Source organism: Lampris incognitus, chromosome 9 (assembly GCF_029633865.1).
Source record: "Lampris incognitus isolate fLamInc1 chromosome 9, fLamInc1.hap2, whole genome shotgun sequence".
In the NCBI taxonomy this organism is placed as follows: Eukaryota; Metazoa; Chordata; class Actinopteri; order Lampriformes; family Lampridae; genus Lampris; species Lampris incognitus.
Genome location: NC_079219.1, coordinates 22,991,819 through 23,013,496, shown reverse-complemented (window position 1 = coordinate 23,013,496; position 21,678 = coordinate 22,991,819). Strand labels below are relative to the sequence as shown.

The window sequence follows — 21,678 nt, the reverse complement described above, 5'->3', positions numbered from 1 at the left end:
GGTCCCTGCCCCCCGGTTTGTCGATGGTGGCCCTGTTTACACTGTCGGTAAGCTCCTGGCGGTCCGGCGTCGGGGCCAGGGCTACCAATACCTGGTCGACTGGGAGGGATATGGCCCGGAGGAACATCCCTGGGTCTCGGCCAGCAACATCCTGGACACCTCCCTCACCCGGGACTTCCATCGGGCCCACCCTGGCAACCTTGGGCCGTCTGGAGCCGGCCGTGGGGGGGGGGGGTACTGTCATGCCCCATCTGGATAGTTAAATTATCTTTTGTTTCTCCCAGTGTTCTTTGTCTTGTACTTCCTGTTTTCTTTTGTTACTCACCTCTTGTCTCGTTCCAGGTCCTTTACTTCCTGCCCTCACATGTCTCCCCCCTGTGTGATTACCTGCCCTGCTCTAATGTGTTGCACCTGTGTCTCATTGTCTCCCCTCCTCCAGAGTATATAGTCTGTGTTTTCTTCCTTCTGTGCCAGTTCGTCTTGTTCCTTGTGACAGTGTTCCAGCATTTTTTCCCTAGTGTAAGTTTCTTGAGCCCTATATAGTTTCCTGACCTGTTTTTTGCCTTTTCGACTTCGCCTGTCGATTTGGACACTGTTGCCTTGTTATCTGACCACCTGTGTACCGACCTCTTTCCGATTAAAAGGACTGATTTTTGTGAACTGAGTCTGCGTTTTGAGTCCAAGCCTGTGATTCAGTACTGACAACCTGGTCTATTGCTCCTGTCCCTTGCTTCCTGTGTCGACTCGGCAGCGCTGTCTTCAGCTGGAGATGCGCCGCTCGTGGCAGCATCGGGGTATGATGGCGGCCCTTGGGAATCAGACCTACCCTCACTCCTTTCGGGACAAGACCTTATTAAATGCCCCTCTGACCCACAGCCAAAACATTTCATCATACTGGATGTGACAAAGACAATGTCGCCAAACTCGTCGATCCTGAATTTAAGCTTCAGATCCAAATCCTCTGCATTATTCTTTAGAATTATAAAACCTTGTCTCCTATGGGATACAACGTGTTTCAAGTGAGGAAACTGGCAACCCGAAGAGACCATTTTTATCGGGGACACTAGCTGTCCATATCTTGCAAGATCCTTCTCCAAAGCTGCATTATTCATGAACGGGGGAGCATTAGAGATGGTGATTCTCATGGCAGGATTAGTCAGCGGTAGAATGGGAGTCAACTTGTCCTTAATCGCCACACCACTTTCCACAACCTGTTTGGCTTTATCAACACTACCGAGAAACATGACTACAGCACTGTTCATTCTGGATGATGATTTGATGCTTCCATATCCCACATGTTGACCCACTGCGAGGCAGCACTCCTCCACCCAGCATTTGATCACCGGAGGCACTTTAATCACATGCTGGCGTCTCAACTTTTCAAACGTCGTTCCTCCGCCTCCCACAGCGGCCATATTGCCCCGCTAGACGGTAGCATTGCTACCGAGCTAAATAAAACAACTCCACTCAGACCTGTCACCGAAAAAACCTAACTAAAAGACAACAAAACAACATAAAGCACGTGAAAAGGACAAGACAGATACAAAAAAGCTCAAGTTTTAGAAACTAGCTCACACCGAAGCAACACGCTGCTACTCCATGCTCACTTGCACTTCCGCTCTGAGACAGAGAGAGAGAGAGAGAGAGCACCTCCCTGACAACAAACTAGCCATCCTACTGGGAGAGAAGACAAGCTGCAACACAGCAGCTAAATATATTGTTGCATGTCACAATCTGAGGGACAGTGAGTGAGCCCCCCCCCCGTCCACACACTGACACACACACGCCCACACCCACACACACACAGGTTTCTTCCTTTTCTCTCCATTTTTTGGTCTCTTCTTTGTCCTTCAAGTTCAATTAAATGTTGCGCAACTAAACATTGTTAAATTGGTTGGTTGATCGGTTGTTTATTTTTAACAATACAGCAACTTTTTTTCTATTATTGCTTGTATATTATCAACTGTACTGTACTGTTTTGTACCACCTTGTGCTTTGGCAATACTATGTAACAGAATATGGTCATGCCAATAAATCCCTATTGAATTGAGAGAGAGACAGACAGACAGACAGACAGACAGACAGACTCCCATAGAAACAGGGGCATACCGGAGGAGGGAGCTGTGATTGACAACTGTAGGGAGATATGGAGGTTTAAAGGGGCCGAGTAGGAAATGGAAAACATTGTGAGTAAAATAGTAATACAGTGTTAGAGGGAGCAGCATTCCTGACTAGCAGGCTGGCTGTGTGACTGACGCATCATTTGAGTTTGTGTCTCGGGCAGGGGGAGGTGGAGATGTTGCGGTCTTTTCTGATCAGCTATACACCCACTGAGAAGTTAATGGGCATTGTTAGCGCGCTTATTACTGCACATCAAAGTATGTCCGCCGACACACAATTCAAGGGCAAATACAGACTTTTGTAAGTGGAAACTTAGGGTAGCTAAATGTTAAAGAGCAAATACTTGACTTCATCCTGTGGTGACATAGTAAACTATAACTAGTAGGGTTACAGTTGAGTCATAATGTGACCAGGAAGCACAGGAAGCACTCCTTATACATGTACTGTCAGCAGTATGTGATATTTTGCTCATTGTATGTTCAGGTTGGGCAGGAATACTAACAGCATAATTAACATAATGAGATAAGCTTCCAAAAAAAGAAGAAAAAAACCCCCAATTCAAACCCAGGTGTACACAAGTCTGAACACAGCACCTCAACATAATTGGGGCTTAATTTTGCAAAAGGATGGTGAGAGATGCATTTCCATGGAAGCGTGTCAAGACAGCATGGTAAGAAGCAACATCTGAAGGCGTCGTGAGGTCATCACCCTACTAACACACTGTTCCCTTTCTCTTTATATCCAAGCACAGACAGCTTCTTAACCCAGTAAGACATGTTACACAATTTGCAATCATTATTGTAGAGGGTGCAGATTGGCTGCTATTTTAAATATTTATATAACAAAGGTTTGTTCTCTGATCTGTACAGTACAACGTGGCTAACCTTAATTCAGCTCAATCAGTTTTAAACAAGCGTGGGAAACACTAACTTCTGAAAAGTAGGAGATGTTACACAACGTTTACAGAGAGACTTAAGTAAGCACTTCACAAATCAGCCCCATGCTGCACTGCAACACCACACCAAAGAAAGGAGGAGATGGAAAATAAAGCAGGGACACCATTTAGACCAGACCTGGGCAACACAAAGCTAGTTTAGAATTCAAGGCATTGTCCAATGTGCTTGTACCCTACAAAATAAAAATTATAACAAACTAAAAAGTAGAAATTGCAAAAAAAAAAAAAAAAATTAAAATGAGCAAGCTTGACAGTTTCTCAAATATTATAAACATATTCAATGACTGCCCTGTGGCCTTGAATTGCATGAAATGAGTATGGCTGATGAATGAATGAATGAATGAATGACTGAATGAATGGATAAATGTGCAACTACATTGTCCAGGTCAGGGCATGGTGAAAGTAGGCTGTAATCCCCCTGATAAAAGTCCACACAACACATGGAGGACAGAGATATATGCCTGTGGGAAATTACCATTTTAACATGCATACTTCTGTGCAAGTATGAGTTTATGAACAAGCAACAACTGGAAGCCCTGTGATGGTTTCATAATCACCTTATTATGAAATGCCGATTTTGCCATACTTACTGGAAAACTCTTGCTTTGTAAAAAATGTCCTTCTTACTCACTATGCAATTCATACACAAAGTACAAAATTAATAGCATGGACCCTGAATAGTATCAATAGCTGTGTTTTAAGGTGGTGCAGAGCCTGAATGTTTGTGGTGACTATAACCCAAGGCAGGTGGTATCAGTGGCTGCATGTTCGTCAAATAGTAAAGGTCATTTTAAAAGGTACTGATGCTCTGTGAAAAAGAGACTCATTTCTAAAAGCAGCAGATGTCCACACCCAGACAAACCTGTCTCAGCTGGGATGAGGTGGGGCTGTGTCCCATCATTGGACACAGAACCATTTAGCCCTCGCTGCTGGTCCTCCCAAGTTACCTCTACAGCAGGCCCCACACACATACGCACGTACACACACACACGCACGCACACGCACACACACACACACATACAAGTTCAAACACTAGTAGTATGGAGAACATTGGGAGGCTCTAAGGCAAGGCAGATGTTTCTTTACTCTGCTCTGGATAAAACTTAATAAACCCAGAGGGTCGAATTATCTTTTCCCTGTTTGGCTGGGTTGCAAGATCAGCCACCCAGCATGAGCAGGTGGGAGTGAACTATCTCGCTCAAGGCTATTTAGACAGACATGCACGCATGCCTGCATAGGGGGTCGAACCTTCTGGTTGATGGACAGCCTCACTGTCTACCATCACAATTTATATTGTATCCTGCTCTATAAAGTCCTTAAACCTACCCATAAAGCATACATCAAGATCTGCTTTCCTATTATTCCCGTAACAAAGAGTAATTTTTAAACATTTTAGAGCACAGTCAAATACAGTTGTGTCCAAATTTACTAAGTTAGAGCGGAAAGCAGTGGCAAGAGAGAAAAACATCTCCGGCTCTTTTCAGCACCCATTTGATGAACAGCTCCTTATCAAAGAATGTGAGCGTTCCGCCATCTGCTGGCCGATATAGGTAATTGTCTCTCAAGCTCTAGAAATGGATTAAACTCAACGCTACTAAAAAAACAAACTTGAACAAATAATTTTGAAGGTAGCCTACACAACAGTTGATGACATGAAGCAGTGATCAAACTGAATGTTGCGTCTCTGCCTGAGATTGCATCGATATCTCTTTATTACTGTCACATGTGTGCAAGAGTAATGTCTTAATTGGAGAGTGCGGGATCCAGTATTTCAGGTCCAATTGAAATGATTGGATATTTCACAATGGAAATGGAGAGACCTGTCACTGTGATGAGGAACTGAGGGGAATTAATTTCCAAACCCTTCCATTAAAGTACAGAGTAGATTAGTGCTTTGAGGTTGCACTGGGGCCCAGGAAGGACAGTGTGACCAGAGATCACCCTGACAGTCCTCTGCATACATCAACATCAAATTCAGCCCCATGTCTCGCTCTGATTTAGTCACTCAATATTAAGGCTGCTGGGATAAAACAAGAAGATCCTACTTTATACTGTACAGAAAGTAAGTCAGGGGTCATCTTTCTAAAAGGAGGTAAACTTAAGAAGATAAAGGAAAACAGAGTCAGAAAGGCAGTGTAAAGATAGTCAAGCAATGTGTCTAGTGAATCAAAACAAGTCAAGCCTGAATCTACCAAGACAGCTCGTGTAGCAAAGCCATATCATCACAACACTCGGAGGACTTGCCTTTTCGTCCATTTACAGGTGGACCTTGAGGTCTTTCCTCACCGTCTGCTAGTAGTGGAGAGACAGATGGCGTATCATGAGATGATGTAACCTTAATTGAGATGTAGCATGAATATGTAAATGTATATCAATTTAATTAACAACTGTGCGCAAATACACCGATCTCCACAGTTCCGCACAAACACACATGCAACTATTGCAGGAGCTCATAAATGTCGCCTTGCACATGGAAAAGGACCACTCAGTGCAATTCTGTAAATACGGTACATTACATTCGCACTTGTCTTCATAAAGCATGGCTTGGGCTGCAGGGAATCACCCTTAACATCAATCAGATAATGTAAAAGATTATAGAGAGAGTTTGGGATTTCGGAGACCCTATTCTGTTGGGGTCTGCTGCTCTGTGCAGCACAACTGGGGTGAAGGTGAAGGTGCTGAATAGTGGACCCATATGCCAAGTGGAGCCAATATGCAAGAGATAAAAACCAAAGAGATAGAGAAGAAAGTAAGAATTTGAAACTGCAGGGAACTGTCTGCCTATCCTGCCAGGTCACTCAATTAATTGTACGGTTCCACATCCTTCTAAAAAATAAAGGATCCTACACCCAAAAATAGACAATGCACCTTAAATAGATTCTAATTAACTTTGAATATAAAATAATATTGAGTTGTGTAACTAATTACAAACATTTTCACTAGAGCCAGTGATCAACATATTACAGCTCAGGTTTCCCAGAAATAAGGCATGCATTTAGAGCATGTTCAAATGCGTTCCCTGTAGTGACAGACAACCTGGGGGACTGTTGGTGGGTTCAAGAGGTGAAGGGTCAACCCCCCCGCTCCTCCTCCCTTGTTCCTTCTAAACAGACATACACAGATTGTTAAGACAGCAAATGATTAGATAAGTGCAAGTATGAGCTGTGCCTGAACTCCACAGCAGCAAGGCTGGTCAATATCCCAGCTCCTCTCTGAAGGCAGTAAAGGGCGATAATATGGATCCTACTTGGTCCGCGTCAATGACGTACGCACACCCATGCGCACATACACACAGACTTGCATTACATAAAATTAATGGCAGGCGACGCTGTGGGAGCTTTGGTGCAGGGTCAGATCAATATCTCCCCCTAATGTCCACACATAGTCACTACCCCATCAGACAGCAAGTAGAGAAGAAAAGAGGGGGAAAGCAAGATATACTCAGAAAAAGAGAGACAAATGCAGAGTTCAGTGGCTCGGGGCAGATAGACAGACGGACATTAGGGTGAGGATAAAGAGAAAGAGAGGGAGAAAAGAGATAACACAAAGAAACCAGTGAGAGAATCCAGAAAGGGAAATTGCCTTAACAGTGATAGAAAGACAGTGGAAATAGAAATAAGGGCCATCATCAAGAGGGTTGTGGCAGAAAGTAGAAGCTTAAATGGCAATGAGGTGAGAAAGAGACAGAGAGTAAAGAGTAAAGGAAGAGATTGAAACAGACAGAAAAAAAGAAAAATGAGAGACAAAGAGAGAGAGAGATATATAAAGATAGCGAGTGAGTGAGAGAAAGAGAGAGAGAGGGAGAGAAAGAAAGAGAGAAAGAGAGAGACTGGGCTGCTTGGCAGCTGCATTAAAGACTGGGCACTCGAGGGCTGTGACAGAGATGAACGGCTTCTGGGAGTGCTTTGACAAGTTCTCCAGAAAAACGTCTCCCCCTCTCCATCCCCCTCTCTTTTTTCCCCCCTCTGTGCCCTCTCTCTCCTAGCCACTCCCACCAATAACTGCAAAGCCAAACCTGTCCTTCATTTACAGCACCTGCTCCTCCAAACAAGCGCCAGCTTGTCGCTTTCATCACCATGCTTTGTAAAGTACGCAATACACTTTGCAACAAGAAGGCATCACATTCTGGAGGCCGTTTAAGCAAATATTGGTGGCCTGAGTCAGGAAAAAAACACTCCAAAAAAGAAAATTATCCGCTGACATAAAAGGCTACATTGTTGTAATGAAGATGCTGGAATTTCTGACTACTCCATATATAAATCAGGGTATACGGTATTTTGCAACAATTACACAAAATCCAGGATGCACCAGTCTGATTGCTATGTATTCCTCACGTGATGTGAACACAATATCAGTCAAGTTTAAAAACCTTTTGAGTGGACACCGGTTCTCCGTTCTTATCTCACACAGATCACCTTTGCAGACCAAAGTACATGTAATTAGCATCGAACTTAATAAAGTACTTCAGCAGCCCACAAATTAAAAAAAAAACCCCAAAAGGTCCAGAGCAAACAGACTGAAGCTTCAACTAAACATGCGGATACAAGGAAATGATCCATTTTAATTCGTCATGTGAAAAATGAAAGGGAAAACTCTGTCGGGTGTACATGACCGATGAAACAATCACCCAAAAATCTCAAGCCGCACATCACACATAGATACACACTGCAACAGAGGGAGGGCTCAGGCAGCATGGTTTTGAATTCAGGGTCCACTGAACTCAGCCAGCTGCCACTGCAGACAGGTTTAGCCCTTCAGAGAGAGCTGTGGGTCAACCAGCACACCCAATCTGAGGCACCAAACCCCAAATGTACAGGTACAGGCCTTCACAAGGCTCTGTTCCTTCACCTCTATCTTCTGGGAGAGGAATGGAAAAAGCAACACAGCAGAGACATTATGGATGGAAATGGAAATGAGAAATTTTTTTACATTATCGCATTTGCCTTTTCCCAGGATGCACCTGACCACACTGCTATACAGAGCAAGACAAATGAAACACCAGCTGAAACGGCACAGAGGAGCCTCGCACTCATGCTGGTTTTTCTTACCGAGCGATAGCATGAACCGATCAGACTTTTGCATTTCTCCACGTGAATAACGCATGAGATTCGATAACAGCAGCTGATGTCAAACCCAAACTTCTCAAACCCAAACATTTAAAGATGGCAACAACAAAAATCCAACACAGCTGTTCGACCAGAGGTGTTCTTTTTAGACTATTCTTCAAGAAAATAGGATCAGGTCTTCAAAGTACAAAATACCGGGTCACTTACTTCTTTCCTTGCCCGTCGGTGGAAGCTGGGGTAGCTGTCGTCCTCGTCTGCTGGACATAGGGGTACTGGTGGGACTGGTTTGGACCGATCCACTACGGGGATGCGCCCTATAGGACATATGGTAGTAGAACTGGTTAAGACAGAAATCAGGAGAACAGCTCATGACAGAAGTAAGGCCTGGCTATGTTACACATACACACACATCTCAGTGTGTGACAACGTAAAAGCCCCTTTCTGGGAAGTAAAAAAAAAAAAAACAGGTGTCAGATTTGATTGAGGAAAGATAAATGTGAAACTTTTGACTAAAATTTAAGGCAGACAAAAAAAAAAAATCTTATGTAAGGGTTCCTGACACATTATGGGGGCCTGTAGTTTACTATTTCTGCTACATCATCTGCATACCTATGAACAGAGGATGAAGGATCAAGTGCAAACCGCACATATAAAAGGATTGTATCAATCATTCACACGGTATATATGTTGGTTCACATATATACGGGTTTGATGGACAATCATTGTCATGCTCAACAGAAGATGCTCTCGTGAAGGTCAGTGGAAGCATTTGCACCACGGCAATGGCAAACATACGATCCTCTATGAATAATGCAGTCCTCCTCTCAGCCAATCACTGTCATCTTTCTAAAAACGGTCAACTGCAGCTGTGAGACACGTTGTCTCCCAAAGTTTTTGTCTAACTCCCATCAGTAGGGTTTGAGATATTGAACAAGACCGAGGGGCAGACGATTCATTCATATCCTCCCCCTTGATTGCTTCCCTGGAGACAGTAATGCACAGCTTCGAAATCAAGATAGCCGAACTTATTGTGTGACATCACTGATGGCGCCGTAGGTGTAGAGGCAAAGCTCTGATTTGAGATGTAACTTAAGCATGTCAACAGTGCTGTGTTTTAATTATTCGCCCACACCTGCCCATGTACAATGTGTACATTATTTAGAAATAGCATCACATAGCAAATCTAAACGTTTTTGCATGAAAAAAGAGGTAGTTCAACATCTCAGTACTAGGCTGATTACTTGACACCATATACAGTATATTGGTATTCCTATCAACTCTTATCAGCAATGATATTTGGCATGTGACATGGGAGTGAGGGGGGTATAACAACTGTAGGACACCGATCTGCAATAAAAGATGCAAGGGGTGAATCGCATGTACAGTCGACCCATCCAGCTGCAAGGAAAAAAGGAGGATACAGCAGACCAGTGTGACCATGCATTCAGGTGGCCCCGATGGGGCTGATCTCAAAACAAAAAAAAGGAAATGCCATCAAAGGATAAACAGCAACAGGTGAATGTTAGTGTTGAAATAGAAACAAAAGTAAAATGTCAGCCCATCACTGCTATACTCACACAAGCGTATGAGCAGTGTGTTCCAAGTCAAAACAAGTGGAGCGCTCTAGCTACAGATTCACATATTCGTGCCTGGGAAATGGGCAAATAAAAAAGACGACAAAAACAAAACAAAACAAAACTGAAAACACAACACCAGTGATTTCGAAACAGAACACAAAAGGTGGTGAGTGAGTTGGATGGCCAGGAAGGATGGTTGGGTAGTTGAGAGGTTGGTGCTGGGTGCGGGATTGATATGAGGTAGAGCTGGATTGGGGGTGGGGGGGGGGTGGTAGGTGGTAGTGAAGTGGTGTTTCTGGTTCATTCTCTGGATTAGTCAGGGTTGGGGTGTGGGTGCTCATGGGGCAGGCTTGGCGTTGGGAGAGCTAGCTAGCGTCTCTGATCTGGGTCACACCTCGATAAGGCAGGTGAGGGAGGGGCAGACCTCCCGGACGGTAGAGATGGCATGGACCTCATGAGCGACGAGTCGTGGGGGCGTTCAGTGGAGCGCGAGCGGGATGTGGGCCGCTCTATAGTGGGCCGCTGGTCTGCCGAGCGGGACCTGCTGTGATACTCGTGTCTATCCATGGCTCCGTGGTTCCTATGGAGGTTATTGAGAGATAGGCAGGCACTCAGTGGGAACCATAAGGTACGGACAGTACATTGGTAGGGTGGACAGTATTGACACAGGACTTGGTGGGTCCAATTTGGTATGTCGAATCTGTGGTTCATTCTGTGGTTCACTGGCAGGTCAGAGAAAGCCTCGGGGGTGCAGATCTGGCAAGAACCCTGTGTTAATTTCTCTGCCAGCGACCAAGGGAGCAGCCATTTAAATGTGTGTGCTGCATGTTCACTGCTGCAGAGAAATGTGAACGAATATTAATGTATGTGTAGCTTTACATTTGGCATTACTTGATTGATTTTGTTTCTTAAAAACACCCTGCCATTGTGAAAGGGTAGTTCAGGTTACAGAAATGACAGTATTTTTGGCACAGTAAGGAGGAAGAAGGTCCTGTCATTGTGAAGAGCTGATGGAGAAGGTAGGTGAGGTTTTTCAACAAGGCAAGTTCACTGATATTGTACAGAGAGGTACATACGAAGAAAACTTTGATAATCATTGATCTCATTCGTTCATCAAAAGTCCTTTTCACAAACAAAAATATTCAAATAAACCATTTGACATTCATTATGTATACCAGAAAATAGCAGCAGGCTGTGACAAGTGCAGGGGTGTATCGGTGTGCAGCATGCATACTGTTAAATAAACCCATCGGAAAGTATATAGTTCGTTATCAGTTGGAAATCTTTGATATTATTTTCTGCAATTGCATTATTTTCTTTTCATGAAACAAACACAGTTTCATCAACTCTTAATATCCACCGCAGTCCAAAACATAAAAAAAACCAAAACTGAAGCCATGTTAGTATCTATACTGCTAAATAATCTAAAAGCTAACCCTGTAAGGACTAGTAGACATCAAAATATTTATTCCATCTGAGCATCCAACTTAATATCCTACAAAATATCAGGAAAGTCGCAACAAAAAATAACTTAAGTGGGATGTCATCTCAATTTTGAACTTTTAACTGAAATTAGGCGGTCTTGTCAAAACCTTATTGAGTCCATGCACCTTTAGCGGAGTGAAAAATTGTCCAGAAGAGGAGGTGTCTCCAATGGCAACATGGTACCTCATCAGTCCATGACCCTAAGTAGTCTCAATGTTTTCCCTCATCAATTTATCCATCTATTCACTACAGCCATTGTGTTGATAACAATTATCAAAATCCTCAGTAGGCTCCCATCCTGAGGTTCTTCATGGCCAGGGATTTATAGGTGAAAGTGAGCTCTACTGTGAATAAGACAACTCACTGGGTGTGGTTTGGTTTGGGTGCAGTATACACAGCCCTGCTAGTCACACTCCCCTGCAGCTGTCATCATGGTAGAGTTAGCAGGATTTTCACAGTCCAAAATAGTAGTTTTCTGCACTTGGGATGGTTGTTGTTTCGCTGCCTGTATGCTGCAGGTTGTCTTATGCAAGGTAAACTCTGGGGAGATGTACTTAAACAACAGACCCGTAAAAATAGTTTGCCGGTCCTGGGAGATATTACCAAAACTTAGAGGCTTGCCAAAGGGCTCAAACTTCTCTAATGCTCTCATTTCCTTTCTGTTTTTCGGCTAACTCTCCCTTCTTCCTTTTTTTTTTTTACTCCTCCCATGTTTTCTTACTTTTTTCATTCTGCCTTCATTCGTCTCATTTCTCCACCAGTCTCTTCCTTCCTTTCTAACTTTATCCTTTTAAACAAGGGAGGGAAACTCTATTCTCGTCTTCCGTGGTTTGCCATAGCATTACCAAACACTTTCTTTTCTCTGCTAGTTTAGACAGAAGGAATGAGGGAAAAGGGAAAGAGAGTGAGAGAGAGAGAGAGAGAGAGAGAGAGAGAGAGAGAGAGAGAGAGAGAGAGAGAGAGAGAGAGAGAGAGAGAGAGAGAGAGAGAGAGAGAGAGCAAGAGAAAGAAAAAGAAAAAGAGAGAGGACTCTTGTTAATGTCAATCTAGGCTAGGCTGAGCCAGGATGGGCCTCAGGGAAACTTTGTGACACTATAATATAGTCAGTCAGGCTCTTAGTTCTGAGGACTCATCACTTTCTACCCCTGAAGTGGAGAGAAATAGCACAAATGTCGTGTTTTATCTGACTGACAGCCAGATGGCGGTGGGCAAAAGATTGAAGACAGGAGCCATTTGCGGCATTTCTGTGGAGGGGGTGATGTGAGTTCCCTTTTTCCACTGGCAAAACAGGAAACTGGTGTGGGTTGTGGAGATGGATGGGTATCAGCATGCATTTCAATTGGCTCTCTGGCAGCCAAGTCTGACCAGATACAATTACAACAAGCCAGGGGGCAAACAAAGAATTTACAGAGCTACTGTGAGCCTTTAGTAATTTGTAAGCGATGCCGATGTACGGGTGAGCGATAGGCAGCCACCCCTAACTGTATATAAAAAGAACAACATTAAAAATCACACACAACACTAATCGACACACCGCTGAGGGTATACGAGTACACATAAACAAGGACGTTAACAGAAAAACGGTACATCTGCTGGCCAGTACTATACTGTACAACTAATGTACTCACAGCTGACATCAGCAACACAAATATGCTCCAAGCCCAGGTGTCTCCACTACAGAGGCAGTTGTGCATTGCGGTTGTTGTACTCTTACACAACCACACCGGAGCTGTGATGACTCCTTCACAAAAACCGATATCAAACAGGATATCTGCGTTTCCGTCATCACCTTTCACAGATATGGATGAACAAAAACGGACGAGGGACAACTTCAGGAGACCACATGATGGCGGGATGCATAAATACAGTGGCACTGCATGTCAATACCTCTCAAAGTCATAGTCGGAGGAGTAGGCGCCCTCAGAATAGGCGCGAGCCATCCTAGTGGACCGCAGTAACCTGACTGCCTCCTCTCGGCAGATGGGGTACACACGGTGGTTGCGGCTGGCGAAGAGATATCAGAACTGGTCAGCATTTGATTTACTTAGCAGGAGGGGGAAAATAATGAAGAAGAAAAATCGAACCTGCAAAGTAAAAGTTGTCGTTTTGTGTTTTGATCCGACACACACCTTTTCTACTGTCGCGGAGTCTCACAGCAAGCGTTTACAGTACAAGGTTTACGTGCATGTTATGTAAGGCTGAATACGTTACAGTATTACAGTCAGTGTCTCAACTGACTGTCAGGAGAAATCACCTCTGCTGGACAAAGCTTCACAAGACACAAACGTATATGGGCCATTTATCCATTCACAGTATTTAAAATGTTGTTGCTGTTGTTTTGATGGTGTGTTTGTTTGTTTGTTTTGATGGGTGAAATCAAAAGACAAATTATGGGATCGCTTTACTATGTCTCTAACTTGTCCATGATATAAATTATACCTAATGAATAACATGATTAAGTTTGGAAAAAGCTGGTCTGTGAAAGAATGCTTCACATGTTGATGATGCTGAAATGAGGAGATGCGATAGAGAGCAATGCTGATACTGGATGGATGAGGTGTGTGGCCATAGTCACTTATATGTTCAACATACTACTCAGAACTGACTGATATTATGTATATATTTCTCCTTTACAAGGAGAAATATATACTTTAACACTACAGCACAACATTAATGGCACTGACAATGGCAAATTAATAACGTGTGGCCTTCACAGGATATCCACAGACCCTTGTTTATTGTTTGGATTTGTATACTTACGCTTCGTTCAAGACAACTCCAAACGGGTAAAAAAAACAAAAAACAATCTGACTTGTGAAAAAAACTAATTGAACCACCATCGAACTCACAATTACAGGTTGGAAAGTTGGTTATCGTTTCAGGACTGATGATGTCACAGCAAAGAAATATGGAAGAAAAAATGGCATCATTGGTAGTTCATGGAAAGAAAGCTAAACTATGTGATATAATATGTGGTTTGGCATAGCATTATGTGAAATTAAAAAGTTACGGTATCTATCACTTTTTTCAAGCTGGATAAAGTTGGCTTGCTCAAAAATGCTGCAGATGAAACAACGAGATATCTGACAGCGTCCACGTAAACAGGGTGAACTTGTGATATTGGAAGTTAGAAATTTCCAACTTAAAAGTATCCAAGCTCTGAGTTGTCTTGAACGTGGACTCCACTGAGCCATATTGTCAGAGCCATAAATTCAACATTTAGGATGTGAGGCATCGTTGGCCAGCTTCAAGCTGGGGTTGGGGGGGTGAAGGGATGGAACGTGGGGTTGGGAGGCGGGGCGGGGCTTCATGCACGCTCAGGTAACATTAGGTCTACCTGGGGTCCTGATGCTGATCATCAATAGGCTGAGTATGTCTGGTTCGAGGTAGGGTGAGAAAATGGCTGCGATCACATGGAAGGACGAAAGAGAGAGAGAGAGAGAGATGGCTCAATGGGGATGAGGAAATGGAAGAAGGAGAGGAAAAGGGAGAAATATCCGAAGATGGAAAGACAGACATAGAGACAGAGTGATGGGCAGACAGACCCACAGGCAAAGAGGAAGAGGAGAATAGCAAGAGATAAAAAGTTTTCTCAGAAAAACAAAAAAAGACAGTGACTGAAGAAGGTACAGATAAGTGGATAGGTTGATAGAGCAATGTTGAACAAGAGGAAAGATAGGCAAGGAAGATAATGGAGGCTAAAACTGAGGAGATGTCTGCCTCAGCTGGATCACACAGACAGATGGACGTGGTTCACCAAGAGTAGCCAGCAGGATTCACTGCTGAGTCGAAGACAACTGATGAGCAAAAACAGCCAAACCTGCTGCGGTTACCTCTGTTCGCAAATTATAAGACCAATCTAGGCTTATAGTACATCATATAGAAACAATATCTATAGGTTATAGGTTGATTTCAGGCACTGCTAATTTTGAAAAACAGTAACTTATGTTTTAAAAGGCACTGGTTCATGACAATTTACATATGAAAAGACTTACATGCGTAGAAATGACATAAGATTCTTGAAAACCATGTCACACACACACAAACAGAACAGGTACCAAAATTCAAGAGAAGAGTTTGTATTATTTGAGAAGTCTGGAGAATTCTTGATTCATCATCACTCCTTTCCTGCGCCATTTTCAGCTTGTTTCAATAAATAACTGGAAGTCTTTAATTAAAGTACAGTCAAGTGAACACTGTCACAGATATTTTAGATGAGTACATTTCCTGTGCTTGGCACTGATTTAGACTGCGCCTCAGAAATATCAAATAAAGTTAATTGCACAGCAAAGTGGCTGTGGTCTGACAGTGCCAAGGCTGTTGAGTCGTGGTGCAACATTTAAATAAAGCCTTACAGAATATAAGTGCTGATGGAGAATAACTGACCATTTGCCCTTGGCCCACTCATTCATCCGCAATAGAGAAGGGAAGCATTACCTTAAAGTCAGACTGAAATCGGTCATCAGATTTAATTCTTAATGTCCGTAAACCTTGAAATAAAATATAATATTAAGCAACATTTTTTATTATTTGTTTTACTTTGCTAATAACTTCGCAATAGTCTCAAGAATTGTAAGGGAGTGGTCTTGTCCTCGTTATTATTAGAGCCCGACCAACAAATCGGCATGCAGATATCATCGGCCGATATGAGCTAATTGCAGATAAATTGGTATCGGGGTTTATAATGGCTCATACATGACAATTAAAAGAGAAATGGAGAGAGGGAAGATTGTTGTTGTGCAGTTTGCAACTCCACTTTTGGCAACACATGGGTTTGGAACGCCACAAATCTAACGAGTGTACTGTCCTAGTTGTTTATGTGCCATGTGGTGTGCGTGTGCAATCTGGTTGCTGAGTGACATAAAGGAAGATCTGATGATGATGCTGCTATACTGCTATAGTGCATAGGTGTGTGCGTTGTGGTTGTTGAAGATCGGCTGTCTTGTTGGTGTTGATCCAGTAGTGCATATAGAGCATGACAGTGTATTTTGTATGTGGCTGTGTTGGCTGTATCAGCACCCATATGAGATATTTGTGTGTGTGTGTGTGTGGGGGGGGGGGGGGGTAGTTCGTTACTGAAGGCCCTGACTGAAACCCCATGTTACGCTACTGTGAGGTCCTATTTATGAAAATAAACTTATGTCATGTTATCTTAGTGAGGACTCTTAAATTACTACACATAAATGTTAGAGAAATCTTTGTTTTGTGTGTTTCTGGAAAAAAAGAAGAAGAAGAATATCAGCCCATCTATAATTATCGGATTTTTAAATCCTCAAATATCGTAATCGGTATCGGTCTTAAAAATCCTATATCAATTGGGCTCTAGTTAATATTCACGAGCTGACCTTTGTGTGACAAGTACAAACAAGGGTTGTGGATAAGGGTGGGCGGGGCCTCATAATTTGATGATTTGATCTGATAGGCTGTATGTAAATGATTATGTTTCAATGACATCATGAGTATCAGGAAAAAAAGCTTGGCCGAGAGAAGCTGAACTAGGGGGAACGCTTTTAAAAAAGAAAGACAGAAAAACCAATTACTACATTTTACACTTATGTAGAAAGGAATTATTAGCATGTCACTTTCAGTCCAACTTTTAGCAGAAATGAGAACTGGAAAACAAGAGCAACCTGATGTGGATAGTTGGCAGAAGAATATCTAGATAGTAACAATAAAAAATAAAAGAGAAGTATTGTGGCGATAGTTATAAAAACCTCCTCTTTGGCGAACAAAACTGCCTTTGTATTTCAATCTTAAATGTAAAAATGAATCTTTGATAAGTACTACTCTAAGATGTCAACTCCTGTCAGGTCGGTGCTCTCCCAGAGACACTTCTGTATGGAGCCAGAAGAGAGGGGAGGACAGCGCTGAAGCACTGCAGTCCAAATTCAAGTCAACTATATGCAAAGTCAACCCAATTTATTGGAAGGGGTGAAAGTTAAAAAGTAATACAGACATTCTTCTTTTCGTAATATGTGAGAGAAATTGAAGGAGGGGAAAATTCAGTGCTTGATTTTTGTCTCCCTTTTACGAAACCCTTTCCTCAATTGGCCCTCTCTGCCATCGTGAGCCAGTATTCAAACACGGGGATGAAGAACATGGAGTTAAAGAGGAAACCAGGTCAGCAGCACGGTCTTGTGTGAATTTTCGGGAGAATGTTGGTTTTTTTTTTTGTTGAGAAAATTGAACATCGAAGGAGAAGAGGTACTTTAGGGTGAAATTTCAACTCACTTAACTGCATATATATATATATATATATATGTGTGTGTGTGTGTGTGTGTGTGTGTGTGTGTGCATCTGCATATCTACATGTGTCAACATGCACTCACTACACACATTCATAGAATGTTAACTGGCATGTGTGTACCTGCCAGATGAGAAGGCCCAAGGTTATAAGGTCACCTGGTCCAGACTTGTGCAATAAGATGAAATGAATGGGAAATAGATTGGATCACCCCCTTTTGTATTGTACACACTCTGTGTTGGCCAGGGGAGACATACTGGAGCATCTTACAGTCAACGCAAGTAACATAGTGCCACAGTCAATAGTTAACTAGTTGAAATCAGTTTTAATTCCCATTTTGCATTGATTTCAAGTTACCTGCCTACCATTTTTTCCCCCACTTTTGAGCGAATACAATTTATACTTTTCTTCATACATCACAAATTTGGGGATTCCTAAACTTGGAAAATTAAGAATCTTTCTTACAGATATAAAGCTTCAAACAAGAGCAACTGACCATTTAAAACCTAACATCGCTGATAAAAACAGGGACACCAGGAACTACACACAAACAGACACGTAATCTCTGCTCTTTTGCTGGGTAAAAACTTATAGTTACCTGGAGGGAGGGGGAACACTGGGAGAACGTGAACGTGCCCGATTTATGTCCCCCGACCTCGAGCAGTGGTTGGATGACATCACCTGCTCAGGAACAGACAGCGTGGAGCTCTGGAGGTCTCGGCCATTTGGTCGATAGTCTGCGGGAAGATTGGGAGAAGGATGGGAAGAGGAAAGGAGAGAAGCAGGCAGGAGAAGTCAAGAGAAAAGGGGAAGAAGGATTACTGCCTGAGGTTCTTTAGAGGCTTGTTCATCGACGCTGTGGTACTAAGGCATTCTTTTGATGACAGGAGTGGATTTACAGTTATGTTTGAATTTTGCCTCCCAACAACCCAGTTTTGATTCCCTAAAAGAGAACAGTTTAGGTTTGTGGCACAAAACGGAATCAAGATTATTCTTTGTTGTTTTTTCGTTTTTTTTTAATTTCCCCCCCTTTTTCTACCCAATTGTACTTGGCCAATCACCCTATCTTCCAAGCCGTCCCGGTCATTGCTCCACTCCACCCTCTCTGGCGAGCCGGGGAGGGCTGCAGACTACCACATGCCTCCTCCGATAAATGTGGAGTCGCCAGCCGCTTCTTTTCACCTGACAGTGAGGAGTTTCACCAGGGGGGATGTAGCGCGTGGGAGGATCAAGCTATTCCCCCCAGTTCCCCCTCCCCCTCAAACAGACACCCCGACCAACCAGAGGGAGGCGCTAGTGCAGCGACCAGAACACATACCCACACCCGGCTTCCCACCTGCAGACACAGTCAATTGTGTCTGTAGAGACGCCTGACCAAGCCAGAGTTAACATGGGGATTCAAACCGGCGATCCCCAAGTTGGTAGGTACCAGAATAGACTGCCACGCCACCCGGACACCCAAACCAAGATTATTCTTATGATGCAGATGTATTTTATCCATGACCAGCAACAGCTTAGTAACAAGAAACTTTTTTTTCTTATTGTGTTAAAAATAATGCTGAATGTCATTATGTACAGGTGATGGGTTTTCTATTTTCATTATGCTGAGCCTTTATATTCAAATAAATGAGGACGTAGTTTCAGTATAGGCACAATTCATTTACTGTATTCACATTGTGCATTAAACATGAAAATAGGCTTTACAAATTCTGAAATGTTATAATGAACTTTTTCTGCAAGACTGATTGGTCCATTGAACTTGAAAGAGTTCATTAACGGATAATCAGACATGGCTAGAAGCCACGGATAAGGTCAATGGTTAGCACTATTAAAGTTGATTGATATTCACCAGAGTGTATAGCACATTAATACAAGTTAAACATAACCTTAATGTAAGATCAAATGGAAAAAAATTGGATTTAATGATAAAGAAACGTTGACCTTAACTTAAGGCAGTTTGACAATCTAATAATTTATTTTCATTAGCAGTTTCATGATAGTTGATCTCTCTCGTATTACCTTTAGGTTTGAGACAGTTGTGATGAATTAATCAAACCATTCAAAACTTAATCCATATTTTACATTTTACAGATTACATATAGCTGCAATGACAAAGTTGAATATTGAGTATTACACATGGCAACTCTTTTGAACTTTTTTATGGTAAAAAAAAAATATATATACATCAAATACGGCCCTCAGGTCATCTTTTATATTACAATGAATATAAAATAAAAGGGGACAAACATCTGCCATTCCTGAATAGGAGAGTACCCTATAAGCTAACTACGCTGCACAGCAATCAACTTGCGTGCAGAAGCAAATTAAATCCATTCTTTCTCTTGACATGCTGTTTCATGCATGAAAACAGACTGCCTGTTAAGCACACACAAAGAGGAGAACCTTCACTGACAATTAATAGGATTAAACAAGATAGAGGCTGCATGAGTTGGCATCAAACTATATATAGGGTATGTAAAAGACAGAGGAGCAGGCAAGCCCCTGGATGCAAGTCAAATGTATTGTACATACATGTAAATTCCCAGTTTTATTGCACCAAAAAAGCCCTCCATATTAGCATTTACAGTTCTTTTTTTTGGGGTGGGGGGGATTTTTTCTCCCCAATTGTATCAGGCCAATTACCCCACTCTTCCGAGCCGTCCTGGTTGCTGCTCCACTCCCTCTGCCAATCCGGGGAGGGCTGCAGACTACCACATGCCTCCTCCAATACATGTGGAGTCGCCAGCCGCTTCTTTTCACCTGACAGTGAGGAGTTTCGCCAGGGAGACGTAGCGTTTGGGAGGATCACATTATTCCCCCCAGTGGCCCCTCCCCCCTGAACAGGTGCTTCGACCAACCAGAGGAGGCACTAATCCAGCGACCATCCGGCTTCCCACCCACAGACATGGCCAATGGTGCCTGTAGGGATAACTGACCAAGCCGGGAGTAACACGGGGATTTGAACCGCCGATCCCTGTGTTGGCATTTACAGTTCTAAAGAATATAGGACTTATGTCTGCCTTCATCATGTGCATGTATTTTAAGCCTTATGACTAGTGGGGCGTGTGTTATATGTATTGCACTGACCATACAGTTTGAAACCCTAGCAATGTGTGTGCTATGATAATCAAATAATATGGTGAAATATTCTTTTCCTCCCCCCCTGTGAGAGCAAAAGTATCAGTAGATTGATGCAGGATTAGCTGGGATCTAGTGGAGCCTGAGTAAAGACAGGGGAAGGGAGCATGGAGGAGGGTGTGAGCAGAGTCGTGCAGAGGGGGTTTTCCCTTTGCTGTGAATGGAGTGAAGGGGACAGACGTGGTGAGGCAGTGAGGGACTGATGAGAATATTAAAGAGGCTGGAGGAGGGTTTCCCACAGCCACAGTATCATCTGCACAAGCCTAGGCTGCCCTCGTCTATCTGTCGGTCTGTCTGTCTGTTTATATCCGTATGTTCTTCTGTCTGTCTGTTCACCTGTTCATCTGAGATTTGCAACAGAATTGGATTCTCTCTTTGACCTGTCTCGCTCATGCGAAAACCCCTTCGTTTCCCTCTTTCTCTCCATCTGTGTTCCTCTGTGGCATGGATCTGCTTACTTGAATGTAAAACATTAACAGACATGATAAACTACCCTAATTATTGCAACTTTATTTACCATCATGCAATTATGCACCTTTATTTACTGGCATTCAATTTCAGCGCAACTCTGGTAACTGGAGGATCGCCGGTTCGATCTTCGGCTCCCTCCTCCTTGCAAAAATGTTGAGGTGTCCTTGAGCAAGACACCTAACCTTTAACTGCTCCTGATAAGCTGGTTGGTGCCTTGCATGGCTGACACCACCGTCAGTATATGAGTGTGTGTTTGAGGGTGAATGTGAGGCATTCATGGATTGTAAAGCACTCTGAGTGGCTGTTGTAGCTAGAAAAGCGCTACATAAATGCAATCCATTTACCGTTTACCATAACGCCAGCATTTTCTGGAGCTTGGATTATGAAAGATGATGTCATCCGAAAGAAATAATTTTGCACCCATTTTTTGCTGTCTGTTCTTCCCTAACATTCTGTCTCCCCCCCGTTTCTCCTACATTATAGCTATGCCACTGCTTTGCTGATGTGCAGTGTGCATGTGGTGCTGAAGCTGAGGAGTACAGGAACAGCAGTTAGCTGTGCAGGGGAGAGAGAGAACTGCTTTGCTCCTAAAATATTCTGCTACTGTTGCAACTGTTGGGC

General features: G+C 43.0%; 1 protein-coding gene across 2 annotated transcripts in view; it reads right to left on the bottom strand.

Moving 5' to 3' along the window:
- The window catches only part of rims2a (regulating synaptic membrane exocytosis 2a), a 224,806-nt gene that overhangs the window by 59,110 nt on the left and 144,018 nt on the right, over positions 1–21,678 (bottom strand). The window contains exons 19-23 of one of the 2 annotated variants that reach the window (XM_056286260.1): positions 18,047–18,185; positions 13,092–13,208; positions 10,114–10,299; positions 8,350–8,456; positions 7,901–7,933 (exon numbers count right to left, since the gene is read on the bottom strand). In XM_056286260.1, coding sequence (XP_056142235.1) covers positions 7,901–7,933; positions 8,350–8,456; positions 10,114–10,299; positions 13,092–13,208; positions 18,047–18,185 — 582 coding nt within the window. The remainder of the gene's footprint in view (positions 1–7,900; positions 7,934–8,349; positions 8,457–10,113; positions 10,300–13,091; positions 13,209–18,046; positions 18,186–21,678) is intronic. The other variant, XM_056286261.1, reaches the window with a different exon arrangement.